Source organism: Scyliorhinus torazame, chromosome 10, assembly GCF_047496885.1.
Source record: "Scyliorhinus torazame isolate Kashiwa2021f chromosome 10, sScyTor2.1, whole genome shotgun sequence".
Lineage (NCBI taxonomy): Eukaryota > Metazoa > Chordata > Chondrichthyes > Carcharhiniformes > Scyliorhinidae > Scyliorhinus > Scyliorhinus torazame.
Genome location: NC_092716.1, coordinates 259,457,303 through 259,481,149, shown reverse-complemented (window position 1 = coordinate 259,481,149; position 23,847 = coordinate 259,457,303). Strand labels below are relative to the sequence as shown.

The following is a 23,847-nucleotide window of genomic DNA, read 5'->3' as shown; positions in this document are numbered from 1 at the left end:
GACTCTGACTGGGATACAGTGTGTGACTCTGACTGGGATACAGTGTGTGAGTGTGACTGGGATACAGTGTGCGAGTCTGACTGGGATACAGTGTGCGAGTCTGACTGGGATACAGTGTGCGAGTCTGACTGGGATACAGTGTGCGAGTCTGACTGGGATACAGTGTGCGAGTCTGACTGGGATACAGTGTGCGAGTCTGACTGGGATACAGTGTGCGAGTCTGACTGGGATACAGTGTGTGAGTCTGACTGGGATACGGTGTGCGAGTCTGACTGGGATACGGTGTGCGAGTCTGACTGGGATACGGTGTGCGAGTCTGACTGGGATACAGTGTGCGAGTCTGACTGGGATACAGTGTGCGAGTCTGACTGGGATACAGTGTGCGAGTCTGACTGGGATACAGTGTGTGAGTGTGACTGGGATACAGTGTGCGAGTGTGACTGGAATACAGTGAGTGAGTGTGACTGGGATACAGTGTGTGACTGGGATACAGTGTGTGAGTCTGACTGGGATACAGTGTGGGTTTGACTGGGATACAGTGTGTGAGTCCGACTGGGATACAGTGTGCGAGTGCGACTGGGATACAGTGTGTGAGTCTGACTGCGATACAGTGTGTGACTGGGATACAGTGTGTGAGTCTGACAGGGATACAGTGTGAGTTTGACTGGGATACAGTGTGCGAGTCTGACTGGGATACACAGTGTGAGTTTGACTGGTATACAGTGTGTGAGTCTGACTGCGATACAGTGTGCGAGTGTGACTGGGATACAATGTGTGAGTCTGACTGCGATACAGTGTGTGACTGGGATACAGTGTGTGAGTCTGACAGGGATACAGTGTGAGTCTGACTGGGATACAGTGTGCGAGTGTGACTGGGATACAGTGTGCGAGTCTGACTGGTATACAGTGTGTGAGTCTGACTGCGATACAGTGTGCGAGTGTGACTGGGATACAATGTGTGAGTCTGACTGCGATACAGTGTGTGACTGGGATACAGTGTGTGAGTCTGACAGGGATACAGTGTGCGAGTGTGACTGAGATACAGTGTGTAACTCTGACTGGGATACAGTGTGAGTCTGACTGGGATACAGTGTGCGAGTGTGACTGGGATACAGTGTGCGAGTCTGACTGGGATACAGTGTGCGAGTCTGACTGGGATACAGTGTGCGAGTCTGACTGGGATACAGTGTGCGAGTCTGACTGGGATACAGTGTGCGAGTCTGACTGGGATACAGTGTGCGAGTCTGGCTGGGATACAGTGTGCGAGTCTGACTGGGATACAGTGTGCGAGTCTGACTGGGATACAGTGTGCGAGTCTGACTGGGATACAGTGTGCGAGTCTGACTGGGATACAGTGTGCGAGTCTGACTGGGATACAGTGTGCGAGTCTGACTGGGATACAGTGTGCGAGTCTGACTGGGATACAGTGTGCGAGTCTGACTGGGATACAGTGTGCGAGTCTGACTGGGATACAGTGTGCGAGTCTGACTGGGATACAGTGTGCGAGTCTGACTGGGATACAGTGTGCGAGTCTGACTGGGATACAGTGTGCGAGTCTGACTGGGATACAGTGTGCGAGTCTGACTGGGATACAGTGTGCGAGTCTGACTGGGATACAGTGTGCGTGTCTGACTGGGATACAGTGTGCGAGTCTGACTGGGATACAGTGTGTGTGTGTGACTGGGATACTGTGTGCGAGTCTGACTGGCATACAGTGTGTGAGTGTGACTGGGATACAGTGTGTGTATGACTGGGATACAGCGTGTGAGTCTGACTGGGATACAGTGTGTGAGTCTGACTGGAATACAATGTGCGAGTGTGACTGGGATACAGTGTGCGAGCCTGACTGGGATACAGTGTGCGAGTGTGACTGGGATACAGTGTGCGAGCGTGACTGGGATACAGTGTGTGATTCTGACTGGGATACAGTTTGTGACTGGGATACAGTGTGTGAGTCTGACTGGGATACAGTGTGCGAGTGTGACTGGGATACAGTGTGTGATTCTGACTGGGATACAGTTTGTGACTGGGATACAGTGTGTGAGTCTGACTGGGATACAGTGTGTGAGTGTGACTGGGATACAGTGTGTGTGTGTGACTGGGATACAGTGTGTGAGTCTGACTGGGATACAGTGTGAGAGTCTGACTGGGATAAAGTGTGCGAGTCTGACTGGGATATAGTGTGCCAGTCTGACTGGGATACAGTGTGCGAGTGTGACTGGGATAAAGTGTGTGTGGCTGACTGGGATACAGAGTGTGAGTCTGACTGGGATACAGTGTGTGTGGCTGACTGGGATACAGTGTGTGTGGCTGACTGGGATACAGTGTGTGAGTCTGACTGGGATACAGTGTGTGAGTCTGACTGGGATACAGTGTGCGAGTGTGACTGGGATAAAGTGTGTGAGTGTGACTGGGATACAGTGTGCGAGTCTGACTGGGATACAGTGTGCGAGTCTGACTGGGATACAGTGTGCGAGCCTGACTGGGATACAGTGTGTGAGTGTGACTGGGATACAGTGTGCGAGCGTGACTGGGATACAGTGTGCGAGTCTGACTGGGATGCATTGTGTGAGTCTGACTGGGATACAGTGTGTGAGTCTGACTGGGATACAGTGTGTGAACCTGACTGGGACACAGTGTGAGTCTGACTGGGATACAGTGAGAGTCTGACTGGGATACAGTGTGCGAGCCTGACTGGGATACAGTGTGTGAGTGTGACTGGGATACAGTGTGCGAGCGTGACTGGGATACAGTGTGCGAGTCTGACTGGGATACAGTGTGTGTGTCTGACTGGGATACAGTGTGCGAGCCTGACTGGGATACAGTGTGAGAGTCTGACTGGGATACAGTGTGTGAGTCTGACTGGGATAAAGTGTGCGAGTCTGACTGGGATACAATGTGCGAGTGTGACTGGGATACAGTGTGTGTGTCTGACTGGGATACAGTGTGCGAGCCTGACTGGGATACAGTGTGCGAGCATGACTGGGATACAGTGTGCGAGTCTGACTGGGATACAGTGTGTGTGTCTGACTGGGATACAGTGTGCGAGCCTGACTGGGATACAGTGTGAGAGTCTGACTGGGATACAGTGTGTGAGTCTGACTGGGATACGGTGTGCGAGTCTGACTGGGATAAAGTGCGAGTCTGACTGGGATACAGTGTGAGTCTGACTGGGATACAGTGTGTGAGTCTGACTGGGATACAGTGTGCGAGTGTGACTGGGATACAGTGTGCGAGTCTGACTGGGATACAGTGTGCGAGTTTGACTGTGATACAGTGTGTGAGTCTGACTGGATACAGTGTGTGAATCTGACTGGGATACAGTGTGTGAGTGTGACTGGGATACAGTGTGCGAGTCTGACTGGGATACAGTGTGAGAGTCTGACTGGGATACGGTGTGTGACTGGGATACAGTGTGTGAGTCTGACTGGGATACAGTGTGCGAGTCTGACTGGGATACAGTGTGCGAGTGTGACTGGGATACAGTGTGCGGGCCTGACTGGGATACCGTGTGCGAGTCTGACTGGGATACAGTGTGTGTGTCTGACTGGGATACAGTGTGTGAGTGTGACTGGGATACAGTGTGCGAGCGTGACTGTGATACAGTGTGCGAGTGTGACTGGGATACAGTGTGCGAGCCTGACTGGGATACAGTGTGTGAGTGTGACTGGGATACAGTGTGCGAGCGTGACTGGGATACAGTGTGCGAGTCTGACTGGGATACAGTGTGCGAGCCTGACTGGGATACAGTGTGAGAGTCTGACTGGGATACATTGTGTGAGTCTGACTGGGATACAGTGTGTGAGTCTGACTGGGATACAGTGTGCGAGTCTGACTGGGATACAATGTGCGAGTCTGACTGGGATACAGTGTGCGAATCTGACTTGGATACAGTGTGAGTCTGACTGGGATACAGTGTGTGAGTCTGACTGGGATACAGTGTGCGAGTGTGACTGGGATACAGTGTGCGAGTCTGACTGGGATACAGTGTGCGAGTTTGACTGTGATACAGTGTGTGAGTCTGACTGGATACAGTGTGTGAGTCTGACTGGGATACAGTGTGTGAGTGTGACTGGGATACAGTGTGCGAGTCTGACTGGGATACAGTGTGAGAGTCTGACTGGGATACGGTGTGTGACTGGGATACAGTGTGTGAGTCTGACTGGGATACAGTGTGCGAGTCTGACTGGGATACAGTGTGCGAGTGTGACTGGGATACAGTGTGCGAGTGTGACTGGGATACAGTGTGCGAGTTTGACTGTGATACAATGTGTGAGTCTGACTGGATACAGTGTGTGAATCTGACTGGGATACAGTGTGTGAGTGTGACTGGGATACAGTGTGCGAGTCTGACTGGGATACAGTGTGAGAGTCTGACTGGGATACGGTGTGTGACTGGGATACAGTGTGTGAGTCTGACTGGGATACAGTGTGTGATTCTGACTGGGATACAGTGTGCGAGTCTGACTTGGATACAGTGTGCGAGTCTGACTGGGATACAGTGTGCGAGTCTGACTGGGATACAGTGTGCGAGTCTGACTGGGATACAGTGTGTGTGTCTGACTGGGATACAGTGTGCGAGCCTGACTGGGATACAGTGTGCGAGCCTGACTGGGATACAGTGTGAGAGTCTGACTGGGATACAGTGTGAGAGTCTGACAGGGATACAGTGTGCGAGTCTGACTGGAATACAGTGTGCGAGTCTGACTGGGATACAGTGTGAGAGTCTGACTGGGATACAGTGTGTGAGTCTGACTGGGATACGGTGTGTGAGTCTGACTGGGATACAATGTGCGAGTGTGACTGGGATAAAGTGCGAGTGTGACTGGGATACAGTGTGCGAGTCTGACTGGGATACAGTGTGAGTCTGACTGGGATACAGTGTGTGAGTCTGACTGGGATACAGTGTGCGAGTCTGACTGGGATACAGTGTGCGAGTTTGACTGTGATACAGTGTGTGAGTCTGACTGGATACAGTGTGTGAATCTGACTGGGATACAGTGTGTGAGTGTGACTGGGATACAGTGTGAGAGTCTGACTGGGATACGGTGTGTGACTGGGATACAGTGTGCGAGTGTGACTGGGATAAAGTGCGAGTGTGACTGGGATACAGTGTGCGAGTCTGACTGGGATACAGTGTGAGTCTGACTGGGATACAGTGTGTGAGTCTGACTGGGATACAGTGTGCGAGTCTGACTGGGATACAGTGTGCGAGTCTGACTGGGATACAGTGTGCGAGTTTGACTGTGATACAGTGTGTGAGTCTGACTGGATACAGTGTGTGAATCTGACTGGGATACAGTGTGTGAGTGTGACTGGGATACAGTGTGAGAGTCTGACTGGGATACGGTGTGTGACTGGGATACAGTGTGCGAGTCTGACTGGGATACAGTGTGTGAGTCTGACTGGGATACAGTGTGCGAGTCTGACTGGGATACAGTGTGTGAGTCTGACTGGGATACAGTGTGTGAGTCTGACTGGGATACAGTGTGCGAGTCTGACTGGGATACAGTGTGCGAGTCTGACTGGGATACAGTGTGCGAGTCTGACTGGGATACAGTGTGTGAGTCTGACTGGGATACAGTGTGAGAGTCTGACTGGGATAAAGTGTGCGAGTCTGACTGGGATATAGTGTGCCAGTCTGACTGGGATACAGTGTGCGAGTGTGACTGGGATAAAGTGTGTGTGGCTGACTGGGATACAGAGTGTGAGTCTGACTGGGATACAGTGTGTGTGGCTGACTGGGATACAGTGTGTGTGGCTGACTGGGATACAGTGTGTGAGTCTGACTGGGATACAGTGTGTGAGTCTGACTGGGATACAGTGTGCGAGTGTGACTGGGATAAAGTGTGTGAGTGTGACTGGGATACAGTGTGCGAGTCTGACTGGGATACAGTGTGCGAGTCTGACTGGGATACAGTGTGCGAGCCTGACTGGGATACAGTGTGTGAGTGTGACTGGGATACAGTGTGCGAGCGTGACTGGGATACAGTGTGCGAGTCTGACTGGGATGCATTGTGTGAGTCTGACTGGGATACAGTGTGTGAGTCTGACTGGGATACAGTGTGTGAACCTGACTGGGACACAGTGTGAGTCTGACTGGGATACAGTGAGAGTCTGACTGGGATACAGTGTGCGAGCCTGACTGGGATACAGTGTGTGAGTGTGACTGGGATACAGTGTGCGAGCGTGACTGGGATACAGTGTGCGAGTCTGACTGGGATACAGTGTGTGTGTCTGACTGGGATACAGTGTGCGAGCCTGACTGGGATACAGTGTGAGAGTCTGACTGGGATACAGTGTGTGAGTCTGACTGGGATAAAGTGTGCGAGTCTGACTGGGATACAATGTGCGAGTGTGACTGGGATACAGTGTGTGTGTCTGACTGGGATACAGTGTGCGAGCCTGACTGGGATACAGTGTGCGAGCATGACTGGGATACAGTGTGCGAGTCTGACTGGGATACAGTGTGTGTGTCTGACTGGGATACAGTGTGCGAGCCTGACTGGGATACAGTGTGAGAGTCTGACTGGGATACAGTGTGTGAGTCTGACTGGGATACGGTGTGCGAGTCTGACTGGGATAAAGTGCGAGTCTGACTGGGATACAGTGTGAGTCTGACTGGGATACAGTGTGTGAGTCTGACTGGGATACAGTGTGCGAGTGTGACTGGGATACAGTGTGCGAGTCTGACTGGGATACAGTGTGCGAGTTTGACTGTGATACAGTGTGTGAGTCTGACTGGATACAGTGTGTGAATCTGACTGGGATACAGTGTGTGAGTGTGACTGGGATACAGTGTGCGAGTCTGACTGGGATACAGTGTGAGAGTCTGACTGGGATACGGTGTGTGACTGGGATACAGTGTGTGAGTCTGACTGGGATACAGTGTGCGAGTCTGACTGGGATACAGTGTGCGAGTGTGACTGGGATACAGTGTGCGGGCCTGACTGGGATACCGTGTGCGAGTCTGACTGGGATACAGTGTGTGTGTCTGACTGGGATACAGTGTGTGAGTGTGACTGGGATACAGTGTGCGAGCGTGACTGTGATACAGTGTGCGAGTGTGACTGGGATACAGTGTGCGAGCCTGACTGGGATACAGTGTGTGAGTGTGACTGGGATACAGTGTGCGAGCGTGACTGGGATACAGTGTGCGAGTCTGACTGGGATACAGTGTGCGAGCCTGACTGGGATACAGTGTGAGAGTCTGACTGGGATACATTGTGTGAGTCTGACTGGGATACAGTGTGTGAGTCTGACTGGGATACAGTGTGCGAGTCTGACTGGGATACAATGTGCGAGTCTGACTGGGATACAGTGTGCGAATCTGACTTGGATACAGTGTGAGTCTGACTGGGATACAGTGTGTGAGTCTGACTGGGATACAGTGTGCGAGTGTGACTGGGATACAGTGTGCGAGTCTGACTGGGATACAGTGTGCGAGTTTGACTGTGATACAGTGTGTGAGTCTGACTGGATACAGTGTGTGAGTCTGACTGGGATACAGTGTGTGAGTGTGACTGGGATACAGTGTGCGAGTCTGACTGGGATACAGTGTGAGAGTCTGACTGGGATACGGTGTGTGACTGGGATACAGTGTGTGAGTCTGACTGGGATACAGTGTGCGAGTCTGACTGGGATACAGTGTGCGAGTGTGACTGGGATACAGTGTGCGAGTGTGACTGGGATACAGTGTGCGAGTTTGACTGTGATACAATGTGTGAGTCTGACTGGATACAGTGTGTGAATCTGACTGGGATACAGTGTGTGAGTGTGACTGGGATACAGTGTGCGAGTCTGACTGGGATACAGTGTGAGAGTCTGACTGGGATACGGTGTGTGACTGGGATACAGTGTGTGAGTCTGACTGGGATACAGTGTGTGATTCTGACTGGGATACAGTGTGCGAGTCTGACTTGGATACAGTGTGCGAGTCTGACTGGGATACAGTGTGCGAGTCTGACTGGGATACAGTGTGCGAGTCTGACTGGGATACAGTGTGTGTGTCTGACTGGGATACAGTGTGCGAGCCTGACTGGGATACAGTGTGCGAGCCTGACTGGGATACAGTGTGAGAGTCTGACTGGGATACAGTGTGAGAGTCTGACAGGGATACAGTGTGCGAGTCTGACTGGAATACAGTGTGCGAGTCTGACTGGGATACAGTGTGAGAGTCTGACTGGGATACAGTGTGTGAGTCTGACTGGGATACGGTGTGTGAGTCTGACTGGGATACAATGTGCGAGTGTGACTGGGATAAAGTGCGAGTGTGACTGGGATACAGTGTGCGAGTCTGACTGGGATACAGTGTGAGTCTGACTGGGATACAGTGTGTGAGTCTGACTGGGATACAGTGTGCGAGTCTGACTGGGATACAGTGTGCGAGTTTGACTGTGATACAGTGTGTGAGTCTGACTGGATACAGTGTGTGAATCTGACTGGGATACAGTGTGTGAGTGTGACTGGGATACAGTGTGAGAGTCTGACTGGGATACGGTGTGTGACTGGGATACAGTGTGCGAGTGTGACTGGGATAAAGTGCGAGTGTGACTGGGATACAGTGTGCGAGTCTGACTGGGATACAGTGTGAGTCTGACTGGGATACAGTGTGTGAGTCTGACTGGGATACAGTGTGCGAGTCTGACTGGGATACAGTGTGCGAGTTTGACTGTGATACAGTGTGTGAGTCTGACTGGATACAGTGTGTGAATCTGACTGGGATACAGTGTGTGAGTGTGACTGGGATACAGTGTGAGAGTCTGACTGGGATACGGTGTGTGACTGGGATACAGTGTGCGAGTCTGACTGGGATACAGTGTGTGAGTCTGACTGGGATACAGTGTGCGAGTCTGACTGGGATACAGTGTGTGAGTCTGACTGGGATACAGTGTGTGAGTCTGACTGGGATACAGTGTGCGAGTCTGACTGGGATACAGTGTGCGAGTCTGACTGGGATACAGTGTGCGAGTCTGACTGGGATACAGTGTGCGAGTCTGACTGGGATACAGTGTGCGAGTCTGACTGGGATACAGTGTGCGAGTCTGACTGGAATACAGTGTGCGAGTCTGACTGGGATACAGTGTGAGAGTCTGACTGGGATACGGTGTGTGACTGGGATACAGTGTGCGAGTCTGACTGGGATACAGTGTGCGAGTCTGACTGGGATACAGTGTGAGAGTCTGACTGGGATACAGTGTGAGAGTCTGACTGGGATACGGTGTGTGACTGGGGGATACGGTGTGTGACTGGGATACAGTGTGCGAGTCTGACTGGGATACAGTGTGTGAGTCTGACTGGGATACAGTGTGCGAGTCTGACTGGGATACAGTGTGCGAGTCTGACTGGGGTACAGTGTGCGAGTCTGACTGGGGTACAGTGTGCGAGTCTGACTGGGATACAGTGTGCGAGTCTGACTGGGATACAGTGTGTGAGTCTGACTGGGATACAGTGTGTGAGTCTGACTGGGATACAGTGTGCGAGTCTGACTGGGATACAGTGTGCGAGTCTGACTGGGATACAGTGTGCGAGTCTGACTGGAATACAGTGTGCGAGTCTGACTGGGATACAGTGTGTGAGCGTGACTGGGATACAGTGTGTGAGCGTGACTGGGATACAGTGTGTGAGTCTGACTGGGATACAGTGTGTGAGTCTGACTGGGATACAGTGTGAGTCTGACTGGGATAGAGTGTGTGAGTCTGACTGGGATACAGTGTGCGAGTCTGACTGGGATACAGTGTGAGTCTGACTGGGATACAGTGTGCGAGTCTGACTGGGATACAGTGTGCGAGTCTGACTGGGATACAGTGTGTGAGTGTGACTGGGATACAGTGTGCGAGTCTGACTGGGATACAGTGTGAGTCTGACTGGGATACAGTGTGTGAGTCTGACTGGGATACAGTGTGTGAGTCTGACTGGGATACGGTGTGCGAGTCTGACTGGGATACAGTGTGTGAGTCTGACTGGGATACAGTGTGTGAGTCTTGACTGGGATACAGTGTGCGAGTCTGACTGGGATACAGTGTGTGAGCCTGACTGGGATACAGTGTGTGAGTCTGACTGGGATACAGTGTGAGTGTGACTGGGATACAGTGTGTGAGCCTGACTGGGATACAGTGTGCGAGTCTGATTGGGATACAGTGTGCGAGTCTGACTGGGATACAGTGTGTGAGTCTGACTGGGATACAGTGTGCGAGTCTGACTGGGATACAGTGTGCGAGTCTGACTGGGATACAGTGTGCGAGTCTGACTGGGATACAGTGTGCGAGTCTGACTGGGGTACAGTGTGCGAGTCTGACTGGGGTACAGTGTGCGAGTCTGACTGGGGTACAGTGTGCGAGTGTGACTGGGATACAGTGTGTGAGTCTGACTGGGATACACTGTGCGAGTCTGACTGGGATACAGTGTGCGAGTCTGACTGGAATACAGTGTGCGAGTCTGACTGGGATACAGTGTGCGAGTCTGACTGGGATACAGTGTGTGAGTCTGACTGGGATACAGTGTGCGAGTCTGACTGGGATACAGTGTGAGTCTGACTGGGATACAGTGTGTGAGCGTGACTGGGATACAGTGTGCGAGTCTGACTGGAATACAGTGTGTGAGCGTGACTGGGATACAGTGTGCGAGTCTGACTGGGATACAGTGTGAGTCTGACTGGGATACAGTGTGTGAGCGTGACTGGGATACAGTGTGCGAGTCTGACTGGAATACAGTGTGTGAGCGTGACTGGGATACAGTGTGTGAGTCTGACTGGGATACAGTGTGAGTCTGACTGGGATACAGTGTGAGTCTGACTGGGATACAGTGTGCGAATCTGACTGGGATACAGTGTGCGAGTCTGACTGGGATACAGTGTGTGAGCGTGACTGGGATACAGTGTGCGAGTCTGACTGGGATACAGTGTGCGTCTGACTGGGATACAGTGTGCGAGTCTGACTGGGATACAGTGTGAGTCTGACTGGGATACAGTGTGTGAGTCTGACTGGGATACAGTGTGTGAGCGTGACTGGGATACAGTGTGCGAGTCTGACTGGGATACAGTGTGAGTCTGACTGGGATACAGTGTGTGAGTCTGACTGGGATACAGTGTGAGTCTGACTGGGATACAGTGTGAGTCTGACTGGGATACAGTGTGCGAGTCTGACTGGGATACAGTGTGTGAGCCTGACTGGGATACAGTGTGTGAGCCTGACTGGGATACAGTGTGCGGGTGTGACTGGGATACAGTGTGTGAGCGTGACTGGGATACAGTGTGCGAGTCTGACTGGGATACAGTGTGTGAGCGTGACTGGGATACAGTGTGCGGGTGTGACTGGGATACAGTGTGTGAGCGTGACTGGGATACAGTGTGCGAGTCTGACTGGGATACAGTGTGTGAGCGTGACTGGGATACAGTGTGCGAGTCTGACTGGGATACAGTGTGTGAGTCTGACTGGGATACAGTGTGTGAGTCTGACTGGGATACAGTGTGAGTCTGACTGGGATACAGTGTGAGTCTGACTGGGATACAGTGTGCGAGTCTGACTGGGATACAGTGTGTGAGTCTGACTGGGATACAGTGTGCGAGTCTGACTGGGATACAGTGTGCGAGTCTGACTGGGATACAGTGTGCGAGTCTGACTGGGATACAGTGTGCGAGTCTGACTGGGATACAGTGTGTGAGTCTGACTGGGATACAGTGTGAGTCTGACTGGGATACAGTGTGCGAGTCTGACTGGGATACAGTGTGTGAGTCTGACTGGGATACAGTGTGAGTCTGACTGGGATACAGTGTGAGTCTGACTGGGATACAGTGTGCGAGTCTGACTGGGATACAGTGTGTGAGCGTGACTGGGATACAGTGTGCGAGTCTGACTGGGATACAGTGTGTGAGCGTGACTGGGCTACAGTGTGCGGGTGTGACTGGGAGACAGTGTGTGAGTCTGACTGGGATACAGTGTGCGGGTGTGACTGGGAGACAGTGTGTGAGTCTGACTGGGATACAGTGTGTGAGCGTGACTGGGATACAGTGTGCGAGTCTGACTGGGATACAGTGTGCGAGTCTGACTGGGATACAGTGTGCGAGTCTGACTGGGAGACAGTGTGTGAGTCTGACTGGGATACAGTGTGTGAGCGTGACTGGGATACAGTGTGCAAGTGTGACTGGGATACAGTGTGTGAGTCTGACTGGGATACAGTGTGCGAGTGTGACTGGGATACAGTGTGTGAGCGTGACTGGGATACAGTTTGTGACTGGGATACAGTGTGTGAGTCTGACTGGGATACAGTGTGTGAGTCTGACTGGGATAGAGATTGTGACAGGGACACAGTGTGGGACTGGGACAGTCTGTGAGTCTGACTGAGATAAAGTCGCTGCGTTAGAAATGAAAAACAATCGGCGATTGGCGAGAGATGAGGTGGATGCGAAATGCTGAAAAAAGTTCCATGAGGTGCTGCCTTTGCAATATCCCGGGATCGTTGGAATTGAGAGAAAAAAAAACACGACAATATCTGAGAGGGGGAACTGCATAATGTCCTCGAACCCCATTTTAAAAAATCAATCCCAATTGTTAATTATTAATGACTATTTTCGATGTTGTATTTTGTTAAATGATGTTATTCCTTTCGCATTACTTGACTTGGGAGTTCGGACTGTGTGGAACAGAAGGGGGCTCCAGGTTATAATCCAAATTGAAGGCTTTATTAAATGGGAAGGAGGCTGGAAGTGTAATCTGTGTGAGGGCTGAGGAAGATATCTCTGGCGATATGGGATAAAACCTCCTGCCCAGAAATATTGCGAGCTGTTGATTGGATTTGCAACAGGGCGGCGCTCCAGAGAGGTGGGGGGGGGGGGGGGGGAGACAAAGGCAAAAATGTGTTCAGCCGATTCTCAAAGTGTCCATGGTGCCGGATCTTTTTGCAGCAAATTTCCTCCTTTGCTGCAGATGGGGGCGAGACTGCAATGTTGTGGTGGGTGGGGAGGGGGACATTCCTGCTGATTAAATTTGATGGGGGTTGTGTGTGTGTGTGTGTCTGTGGGGGGGATTGGCCATTTACCAGTAACTCCTCGGGCCGGATAGAGTTGTCGGTATAAATGCAGAGTTTCTCTGCGGTTAGCGGAATCGTCTCCTTCATTTTCGAAGCCAGAAACATGCAGGTCGCCCCCAGCAGCTGTAAGTGGGTCTTCTTGGTCAGTTCAATGGACAGATACCGGTCCAGGTAATTCATGGCGATCGGAAAGACTTCCTCCTCGCATTTCTGCTCCTCGCACACCTACAACAGATAAAGAGCAAAGTGGGAGAAGGCGACAGATTAACTGGAGTCGCAAGAGAAAGGGGCTCCTTTAAACTTCCTTGGCTAAACTTTGGGGCTCTCGGGCGCCGCATTTCTTAATTCTGACCCCCCCCCCCCCCCCAACCGCAACAAATCTGACCAACGAATTCGGACAGAGCCAAGTGCCATCAGACAGAGTGACTACGTTTTTGCCTCCCTCTCCGTCTCTCTCTCTCTCTCCCACTGCAGCCGGCCGGAAATTTTCACGTCGTCATCTTTTCAAAAAATATTTTAAAATATTTAAAAATTAGCCGGGCCGATGGGAATGGGATGAAAATCTCCCCCGGCCACCCCTCTTTCCGAATCGGGGTCACTTTGGGCATTTGTGGCCGGGGAACCTCGCCAAAGGAACTGAATTTCAATGCCTCCCCCTCCCTTTCCCCTCTCTCTCACTCCGGGGTAGGGAGGGGGGAGGTGGAGGGAGCAAATTTGGAGGAAATGCGGCGACGTGACCGACCTTGCCTGCCCCCCCCCCAAAAAAAAAAACCACCCACCACCGGCACAACTTCAAAAAATGATTAAAAATAGAGAACGGGCGCCCAATTAAGCGAAAGGGGCAGGAAAATGTGGCGGAGCCCCCCTGCTTTGCGCCGGGACATTTCCCCCGGCCCCTCACCCCTCGCAACCCCCTCAATTTGGAGCCTTTCTGGGGAGGGGGCTTTGCCGAGGGCTGGGGGAGAAATGCCTCGCAACAAAGAATCGGGTTAATTTCCTCTGGTGAGTTTCTGAAATGCCTGGAAATCCCCCCCCTCCCCTCTCCCTCTCCCGCGGCGCTGAGGGGGACTCAGCCCCCCCCCCCCGGGGGTCTCTGAGATTATTTGAAATAAAAGTTAAGAATTTTTTGGGGGGGGGGGGGGCAGAGGCATACGGAACAAGATGGCGATTAATACTGGCACCGAGTGATCTGTAGACGTGTACAACCCTATTTAGGGTTTTAAAAAAAATAAACATTAATTTCTCAGCCCCAGGATCTGGGCGAGAAAACGTGGGCAGGGGGGTGAGGTGGGCAGGGGGGTGAGGTGGGCAGGGGGCTGGCTGTCTCCTCGGCCGCCTGTGAAATGCCCTCATCACATTCTCCACCTTAGAGAGATAAGAGACTATTGCAAAACTTATGAACCCGGGCAATAAGAGGGGGAGAGTCTCAGACAGAGAGAGTGGGGGGGGGGAGAGAGAGGGGGGGGGGAGAGAGAGGGGGGGGGGAGAGAGAGGGGGGGGGAGAGAGAGAGGGGGGGGGGAGAGAGAGGGGGGGGGGGGAGAGAGAGGGGGGGGGGGAGAGAGAGGGGGGGGGGAGAGAGGGGGGGGGGGAGAGAGAGGGGGGGGGGGAGAGAGAGAGTGGGGGGGGGGAGAGAGAGAGTGGGGGGGGGGAGAGAGAGAGTGGGGGGGGGGGGAGAGAGAGAGTGGGGGGGGGGGAGAGAGAGAGTGGGGGGGGGGGAGAGAGAGAGTGGGGGGGGGAGAGAGAGAGTGGGGGGGGGGAGAGAGAGAGTGGGGGGGGGGAGAGAGAGAGTGGGGGGGGGGAGAGAGAGAGTGGGGGGGGGGGAGAGAGAGAGAGAGTGGGGGGGGGGAGAGAGAGAGAGAGTGGGGGGGGGGGAGAGAGAGAGAGAGTGGGGGGGGGAGAGAGAGAGAGAGTGGGGGGGGGAGAGAGAGAGAGAGTGGGGGGGGAGAGAGAGAGAGTGGGGGGGGGGAGAGAGAGAGAGTGGGGGGGGGAGAGAGAGAGAGAGTGGGGTGGGGGAGAGAGAGTGGGGTGGGGGAGAGAGAGTGGGGTGGGGGGGAGGGAGAGAGAGTGGGGTGGGGGGGAGAGAGAGAGAGTGGGGTGGGGGGAAGAGAGAGAGAGTGGGGTGGGGGGGGGAAGAGAGAGAGTGTGGGGTGGGGGGGAAGAGAGAGTGTGGGGTGGGGGGGGAAGAGAGAGTGTGGGGTGGGGGGGGAAGAGAGAGAGTGGGGGGAGAGAGAGAGTGGGGGGGAGAGAGAGAGTGGGGGGGGAGAGAGAGAGTGGGGGGGGAGAGAGAGAGTGGGGGGGGAGAGAGAGAGTGGGGGGGGGAGAGAGAGAGTGGGGGGGGAGAGAGAGAGTGGGGGGGGGAGAGAGAGAGTGGGGGGGGAGAGAGAGAGTGGGGTGGGGGAGAGAGAGAGTGGGGGGGGGAGGGGGAGAGAGAGAGTGGGGGGGGGAGGGGGAGAGAGAGAGTGGGGGGGGGGGAGAGAGAGAGTGGGGGGGGGGGAGAGAGAGAGTGGGGGGGGGGAGAGAGTGAGAGTGGGGTGGGGTGGGGGAGAGAGTGAGAGTGGGGTGGGGTGGGGGAGAGAGTGAGAGTGGGGTGGGGTGGGGGAGAGAGAGAGAGAGGGGGGGGGGAGATAGGTGCCCACAGGGTGAACCCACATTTAAAAAAAGATATTTTAAAATATCAAAATGAGTTGGGGAGGAAGCAGAGAAACAGGCTGTGTTGGGGCCGGAGGGATGGGGGTGTCACGTCCCCCCAGTTTGCTGTCACATCCTTAGTCTGTCTCCCCATTTCACCCCCTCAAATTAAGAAACTGGGGGCAGCTCCTGCCAGGGCTGCAGAGTGCAAATACCCTCTCTGCACACACGCACACAGCTAGATCATGTCTACAAGATTCTCTGCACAAACCTCCAGCATCCAAGTGGCCACAATCTTCCTCATGGAGGGCAAAATTTCTTTTTGGACGCATTTGAAATAGCTGAGGGAAGGCAGACAGTTCTCCTCGGTCCTCAGCATGGTCTGCAGGACGCGGTCATTGATTAAATTGGAGTCCTTGTAAGCTCTTCTGATCGGCTCTCCCTCGCAGCATAGCAGCTGATGTTCCATTGCTATCGCTTCTCTCTCTCCTTTCTCTCTCTCCCCCCTTATTGCATTGACTAAAACGGAGATGCTACTGCCACTGGAGGCTCCGGCGCTGGGGAAAAAAACTTAACTATAACGTGCCCGCAAGTGACGCAATCGGACTGAGTTGTTATGCAGAGCAGCTGCGAGTTCGAGATCAAAGAAGGTAGAGAGAGGAGGCCAGCACAGGGGCAGAGCTCCAAAAAAGAAAGCTGTCCCGTTGCAGGAAGAGGGCAGCATTTAGCAACTTGAATTCAAAAACTCCACCTTATTCATTACGGCGACTATGTCCAACAGGCTGCATCGGAGCTCACCCGGACATATAGACAGATAGATATTTGATATAAAACACTTTGCAAACAATTAAGAAATCCATATCGAAGGAGCAATACTGGGAGCTCCTAACCAGCTGCTAGCCGACCCACGATCGGACTTGACTGAACCCCTCCCCGCCCCCCGAGTAACACAAGTTAGAAAGTGGAAGCGTTTGGGGGTGGAATGGGAACAAGAATTGATTTAAAATAGATTCACGGTTGACAAAACGCCTGGGTGCACATATTTGGGCATGGAACGGTGAACTTGCTCTGGCTGTGGGTAAAACATGCACTCTGCCTTGTAGGTGGCGATTTTTAAAGTTTTGGCCCCTTAAGATTGAAATGTACCCCCCCCCCCCCCCACCACAACACACACACACACACACACTGCATTTTATTAATTTTGCTGATCTGCTTCGTTTTCCATTTGCGACCTCCCCCTCCCTCTCTCCTCTCACTTTCTTTACCAAAGGGGGTCAAGACCAGTTTCCTTGCTGCTTTCCAGAAACATTAAATTCCGCCACTGGTACTAATCCCTGTTCCCTTCTAATTCCTCGCCCACTGTAAAATGTTTCATTTCTGCCTCTGGGGAGGGGGAGGAGGGAGTTAAATTGGCCACACACGCAAAAAAAAAACATGTCCTCAGCCTGGGAGAGGAACCCCTTACGCCGGTAGAAATAAGAGGCGAAGGTATTAGCATAACCAATGGCGGAAAAGATTGTTACTAGGCAGATCAGTGAGCCTTCAGCCCTGGCTCCCCATCGATCACTCAGGCATCCAGCCTCGTCCCTTTTGTTCAGAGGAATGTGAAAGTATTCACAAGAAGTTTTATTTGGGGAGGAGAGGCACCAGAGAGAGGGATCACCTTGATGTGAATAACTTCTATTTCTTTATATATATATATATATATTGCACTAAATCCCAGCTTTAAAACAATCAAACTGCTAAACCTGTGATTTTCAATCAACCTCTTAGTAACTTTTACTTTGGAAGTCTTTGAACTTTAAAGAAACAAGGTAAAAGTTTTAATTTTCATTAATTGTGGCTGGTGTATTTATCCCCCTCTTTAATTTTCCTTCATGCGGAAAACTGATTTCCCCCTCTGTGTGGGTCTTATTTTCTCCCTCTCTCTCGCTGTGAATCTTGTCGCATGATTATTAATGGTAGCCGGGACATTCCTGACATTCCAGACTGCGCCTACATTAACAAGTCCACATGCTCCGCTTGCATCTAATTACCGTAATACAGCTAAGCTATTGTTCTGGAGGAAACCAAGCTTTTGCCAAGCGACCCAGATCATTTGTCAAAACGGATGTGAGGAGGGATCAGTGTATTTCACTTAAAACACACACACACTGCCTGTGGATTCCAGCTCGCTGTCCTGCACTGACCCTCCATTCCTCTCTCTGCTAATGATTACATTCAATGAAATAAAGCATTGAACTGAGGGAGGGGGTGGGGTCTGAGAGGGAGTGAGGGGGGAGGTGAGGGAGGGGCTGAGGGGGAGTGAGGGAGGGGCTGAGGGGGGGGGCTGAGGGGGAGTGAGGGAGGGGTTGAGGGGGAGTGAGTGGGAGGGGTTGAGGGGGAGTGAGTGGGAGGGGTTGAGGGGGAGTGAGAGAGGGGTTGAGGGGGAGTGAGGAATGGGTTGAGGGGGAGTGAGGGAGTGGTTGAGGGGGAGTGAGGAAGGGGCTGAGGGGGGAGTGAGTGAGGGAGGGGCTGAGGGGGAGGGGCGAGGGGGAAGTGAGGAAGGGGCTGAGTGGGGTGTGAGGGAGGGGCTGGGGGAGTGAGGGAGGGGCTGGGGGAGTGAGGGAGGGGCTGGGGGGAGTAGGGAGGGGCTGGGGGAGTGAGGGAGGGGCTGAGAGGGAGGGGTTGAGGGGGAGGGGCTGAGAGGGAGTGAGGGAGGGGCTGAGGGGGGAGTGAGGGAGGGGCTGAGGGGGTAGTGAGGAAGGGGCTGAGGGGGGAGTGAAGGAGAGGCTGAGGGTAAATGAGGGAGGGGTTGAGGGGGAGCGAGGGAGGGGCTGAATGGGGAGTGAGGGGGAGGGGCTGAGAGGGAGTGTGGGAGGGGCTGAGGGGGAGTGAGGGAAGAGTTGAATGGGGAGTGAAGGGAGGCTGAGGGGGGAGTGAGGGAGGGGCTGAATGGGGAGTGAGGGAAGGGCTGAATGGGGAGTGAGGGGGGGGCTGAGGGGGGAGTGAGGGAGGGGCTGGGGGGATGAGGGAGGGGCTAAATGGGGAGTGAAGGAGGGGCTGAGAGGGAGGGGCTGAGGGGGAGTGAGGGAAGGTCTGAATGGGGACTGAGGGGGGCTAAGGGGGGAGTAAGGGAGGAACTGATTGGGGAGTGAGGGAGGGGCTGAGGGGGGCTGAGGGAGAGGGGCAGAGTGGGGAATGAGGGAGGGGAGGGTGAGGAGAGGGAGATGGTGGGGAGGTGAGGTGAGGGAGAGTCGAGTGTGAGGGAGGGCCGGAGAGGAGGGGGAGTGAGAGAGGGGCGGAGAGGAGGGGAAGGTTTGGAGGGAAGTAAGTGAGGTTTGGAGGGGAGGGGAGGGGGAGGGAGGTGTAAGGAAGCTCAGTCAGTTCCACTGGGGTCTCTGCGCCCGAATCCTCCCCAAAGTGATGCCGCCCCGGGATAGGGACGGGGTTCCCGCCGGGGTGAGGATGGGGACGGGGTTCCCGCCGGGGTGAGGATGGGGACGGGGTTCCCGCCGGGGTGAGGATGGGGACGGGGTTCCCGCCGGGGTGAGGATGGGGACGGGGTTCCCGCCGGGGTGAGGATGGGGACGGGGTTCCCGCCGGGGTGAGGATGGGGACGGGGTTCCCGCCGGGGTGAGGATGGGGACGGGGTTCCCGCCGGGTGAGCAGTGCCGGCTGCTCCGACCGAAGCTGGGACGGGATCCTGGGCGATATCCCGTCAGTAAATAACAGCTCCAGGAATGGGATTCATCCCGGGAATGGGATTCACACCCGGGCGATGGGATTCACACCCGGGCGATGGGATTCACACCCGGGAATGGGATTCACACCCGGGCGATGGGATTCACACCCGGGAATGGGATTCACACCCGGGAATGGGATTCACACCCTAGCGATGGGATTCACACCCGGGCGATGGGATTCACGCCCGGGAGATGGGATTCCCACCCGGAAATAGGATTCCCACCCGGGCGATGGGATTCCCACCCGGAAATGGGATTCACGCCCGGGAGATGGGATTCCCACCCGGAAATGGGATTCACACCCGGGCGATGGGATTCGCTCCCGGGAATGGGATTCACACCCAGGTGATGGAATTCACACCCGGGAATGGGATTCACACGGGAATGGGATTCACTCCCGGGAATGGGATTCGCTCCCGGGAATGGGATTCACACCCAGGCGATGGGATTCACACCCGGGAGATGGGATTCACACCCGGAAATGGGATTCACACCCGGGAGATGGGATTCACACCCGGGAATGGGATTCACACCCGGGCGATGGGATTCACACCCGGGAATGGGATTCACACCCGGGAATGGGATTCACACCCTAGCGATGGGATTCACACCCGGGCGATGGGATTTCACTCCTTCCCGGGGGCGGGGTCAGTATAAATTCCCGGCGATTCCGCTTCCCAGTCTCATTCTGGAATGATATCACTGAGCAATGCCGGTGCAATTTAGCAGCCCCTCCCAATGCTGCAACATAAGCCGGGCTGCAAACGCTCACTGCCAAATCTTTTAGCTTTTTAAAAAAGAAACCAATCCCGCTGTATTTTACTGACAGGCGTAAACGCCGTGAAGGGTCCTGAGAGCAGGCTGGGAGAGTACAATAGCCAATACGGTAAACGGGCTGTCTGCTCAGGAGGAGCAGCACGGCAGCTACTCAGCACAATACGGTAACTGGGGGCGTTTGACAGACAGAAAAACCAGCTTTGATCCAGGTAAACCAGTATTGATCCAGGTAAACTAGGATTGTCCAGGTAGACCAGGATTGTTCCAGGTAAACTAGGATTGTCCAGGTAGACCAGGATTGTTCCAGGTGAACCAGGACTGATCCAGGTAAACCAGGATTGTAACAGGTAGACCAGGATTGTTCCAGGATTTATCCAGTAGACCAGGATTGATCCAGGTAGACCAGGATTGTCCCAGGTTAGCCAGGATTGTTCCAGGTAAACCAGGATTATTCCAGGTAGACCAGGATTGTTCCAGGTAGACCATGATTGTCCAGGTAGACCAGGATTGTCCCAGGTTAACCAGGATTGCTCCAGGTAAACCAGGATTTTTCCAGGTAGACCAGGATTGTTCAAGGTAGACCATGATTGTCCAGGTAGACCAGTATTCATCCAGGTAGACCAGGGTTGTTCCAGGTAGATCAGGGCTGTTCCAGGTGGACAAGGATTGTTCCAGGTAAACCACAATTACTGCGGAAAGACCAGCCTTATTCCAGGTAAACCAGGATTGTTCCAGATAGACCCGGATTCATCTCGGTAGACCAGGATTGTTCCAGGTAGATCAGGATTGCCCCAGGTAGACCAGGATTGCCCCAGGCAGACCAGGACTGCCGGATCTAGACCAGGATTGATCCAGGTAGACCAGGATTGATCCAGGTAGATCAGGATTGTTCCAGGTAGACCAGAATGTCGTCAGGGAATCCAGGATTGTTCCAGGTAAACCATGATTGTTCCAGGTAGACCAGAATTGATCCAGGTAGACCAGAATGTCGTCAGGGAATCCAGGATTGTTCCAGGTAAACCACGATTGTTCCAGGTAGACCAGGATTGATCCAGGTAGACCAGGATTGTTCCAGGTAAACCAGGATTGTTACAGGTAGACCAGAATTGATCCAGGTAGACCAGGATTGATCCAGGTAAACCAGGATTGGTGCTGGTAAACCAGGATTGTTCCAGGTAAACCGGGATTGTTCCAGAAAAACCAGGATTGTTCCAGGTAGACCAGGATTATTCCAGGTAGACCAAGATTGTTCCAGGTGAACAGGATTGATCCAGGTAGACCAGGATTGATCCAGGTAGACCAGGATTGCTCCAGGTAAACCAGGATTGTTCAGGGTAAACCAGATTTGTTCCATATAGACCAGGATTAATCCAGGTAAACCAGGAGTGTTCCAGGTAAACCAGGATTGATCCAGGTAAACCAGGATTGTTCCAGGTAAACCAGAATTGTTCCAGGTTGACCAAGATTGTTCCAGGAAGACCAGGATTGATTCAGGTACAACAGGATTGATCCAGGTAAATCAAGATTGTTCCAGGTAGACCAGGATTGATCCAGGTAAATCAGGATTGTTCCAGGAAAACCAGGATTGCACCAGGTAACCAGGATTGTTCCAGGTAAACCAAGATTTCTCAGGCAGACCAGGACTGCCGGATCTAGACCAGGATTGATCCAGGTAGACCAGGATTGATCCAGGTAGATCAGGATTGTTCCAGGTAGACCAGGATTATTCCATGTAGACCAAGATTGTTCCAGGTAAACCAGGATTGTTCCAGGTAGATCAGCATTGTTCCAGGTAAACCAGGATTGTTCCAGGTAAACCAAGATTGTTCTAGGTAGACCAGGATTGTTCCAGAAAAATCATGATTGTTCCAGGTAGCCCAGGATTAATCCAGGTAGACCAAGATTGTTCCAGGTAAACCAGGATTGATCCAGGTAGACCAGGATTGTTCCAGGTAAACCAGGATTGTTCCAGGTAAACCAGATTTGTTCCAGGTAGACCAGGATTAATCCAGGTAAACCAGGATTGTTCCAGGTAAACCAGGATTGATCCAGTTAGACCAAGATTGTTCCAGGTAAACCAGGATTGATCCAGGTAGACCAGGATTGTTCCAGGTAAACCAGATTTGTTCCAGGTAAACCAGGATTGTTCCAGGTAAACCAGGATTGTTCCAGGTAGACCAGGATTGATCCAGGTAAACCAGGATTGTTCCAGGTAAACCAGGATTATTCCAGGTAGACCAGGATTGATCCAGGTAGACCAGGATTGTTTCAGGTAGATCAGGATTGTTCCAGGTAAACCAGGATTGTTCCAGGTAGACCAGGATTGTTCCAGAAAAACCAGGATAGTTCCAGGTAAACCAGGATTATTCCAGGTAGACCAAGATTGTTCCAGGTGAACAGGATTGTTCCAGGTAGACCAGGATTGATCCAGGTAGACCAGGATTGTTCCAGGTAAACCAGGATTGTTCAAGGTAAACCAGATTTGTTCCAGGTAGACCAAGATTAATCCAGGTATACCAGGATTGTTCCAGGTAAACCAGGATTGATCAAGGTAAACCAGGATTGTTCCAGGTAAACCAGAATTGTTCCAGGTAGACCAAGATTGTTCCAGGTAGACCAGGATTAATTCAGGTACACCAGGATTGATCCAGGTAAATCAAGATTGTTCCAGGTAGACCAGGTAAATCAGGATTGTTCCAGGTAGACCAGGATTGATCCAGGTGAACCAGTAATGATCCAGGTAAACCAGGATTGTTCCAGGTGGACCGGGATTGTTCCAGGTAGACCACGATTGATCCAGGTAGACCAGGATTGATCCAGGGACCAGGATTGGTCCAGGTAGACCAGGATGCATCCAGATAGACCAAGATTGTTCCAAGTAGATCAGGATTGTCCCAGGTGGACCAGGATTGTTCCAGGTAAGCCAAGATTACTCCGGAAAGACCAGGATTGTTCCAGGTAAACCAGTAATGTTCCAGGTGAACCAGGATTGTTCACGGTAGACCAGGATTGTTCCAGGTAAACCAGGATTCATCCAGATAAGCCAGAATTGTTCCAGGTAAACCAGGTTTGATCCAGGTATACCAGTATTGATCCAGGTAGACCAGGACGGATCCAAGTAGACCAGAATGTCGCCAGGTAAACCAGGGTTGATCCAGATAAACCAGCATTGTTCCAGGTAGACCAGAATTGATCCAGGTAAACCAGGATTGTTCCAGGTAGACCAAGATTGATCCAGGTAGACCAGGATTGTCCAGGTAGACCAGGATTGTTCCAGGTAGATCCAGCCTGTTCCAGGTGGACCTAGATTGTTCCAGGTCAAGCAGAATTACTCTGGAAAAAACAGGCTTGTTCTAGGTAAACCAGGATTGTTCCAGGTAAACCAGGATTGTTCCAGGTCGACCGGGATTGTTCTAGGTGGACAAGGATTGATCCAGGTAGACCTGGATTGTTCCAGGTGAACCATGATTAGTCCACCTGAACCAGGAAGTTCCAATGTAGACCAGGATTGTTCCAGGTAAACCAGGATTGTTCCAGGTAAACCAAGATTGTTCCAGGTGATCAGGATTGTTCCAGAAAAAACAGGATTGTTCCAGGTAGACCAGGATTATTCCAGGTGGACTAAGATTGTTCCAGGTAAACCAGGATTAATCCAGGTATACCCGGCCTGTTCCAGGTAAACCAGATTTG

General features: G+C 52.8%; 1 protein-coding gene across 1 annotated transcript in view; it reads right to left on the bottom strand.

Moving 5' to 3' along the window:
* Positions 1-16,325, bottom strand: part of LOC140430289 (uncharacterized) — a 23,287-nt gene extending 6,962 nt beyond the window's left edge. The window contains exons 1-2 of the mRNA XM_072517707.1: positions 15,927-16,325; positions 12,842-13,251 (exon numbers count right to left, since the gene is read on the bottom strand). Coding sequence (XP_072373808.1) covers positions 12,842-13,251; positions 15,927-16,124 — 608 coding nt within the window. The 5' untranslated portion in view covers positions 16,125-16,325. The remainder of the gene's footprint in view (positions 1-12,841; positions 13,252-15,926) is intronic.
* Positions 16,326-23,847: the final 7,522 nt, after the last annotated feature.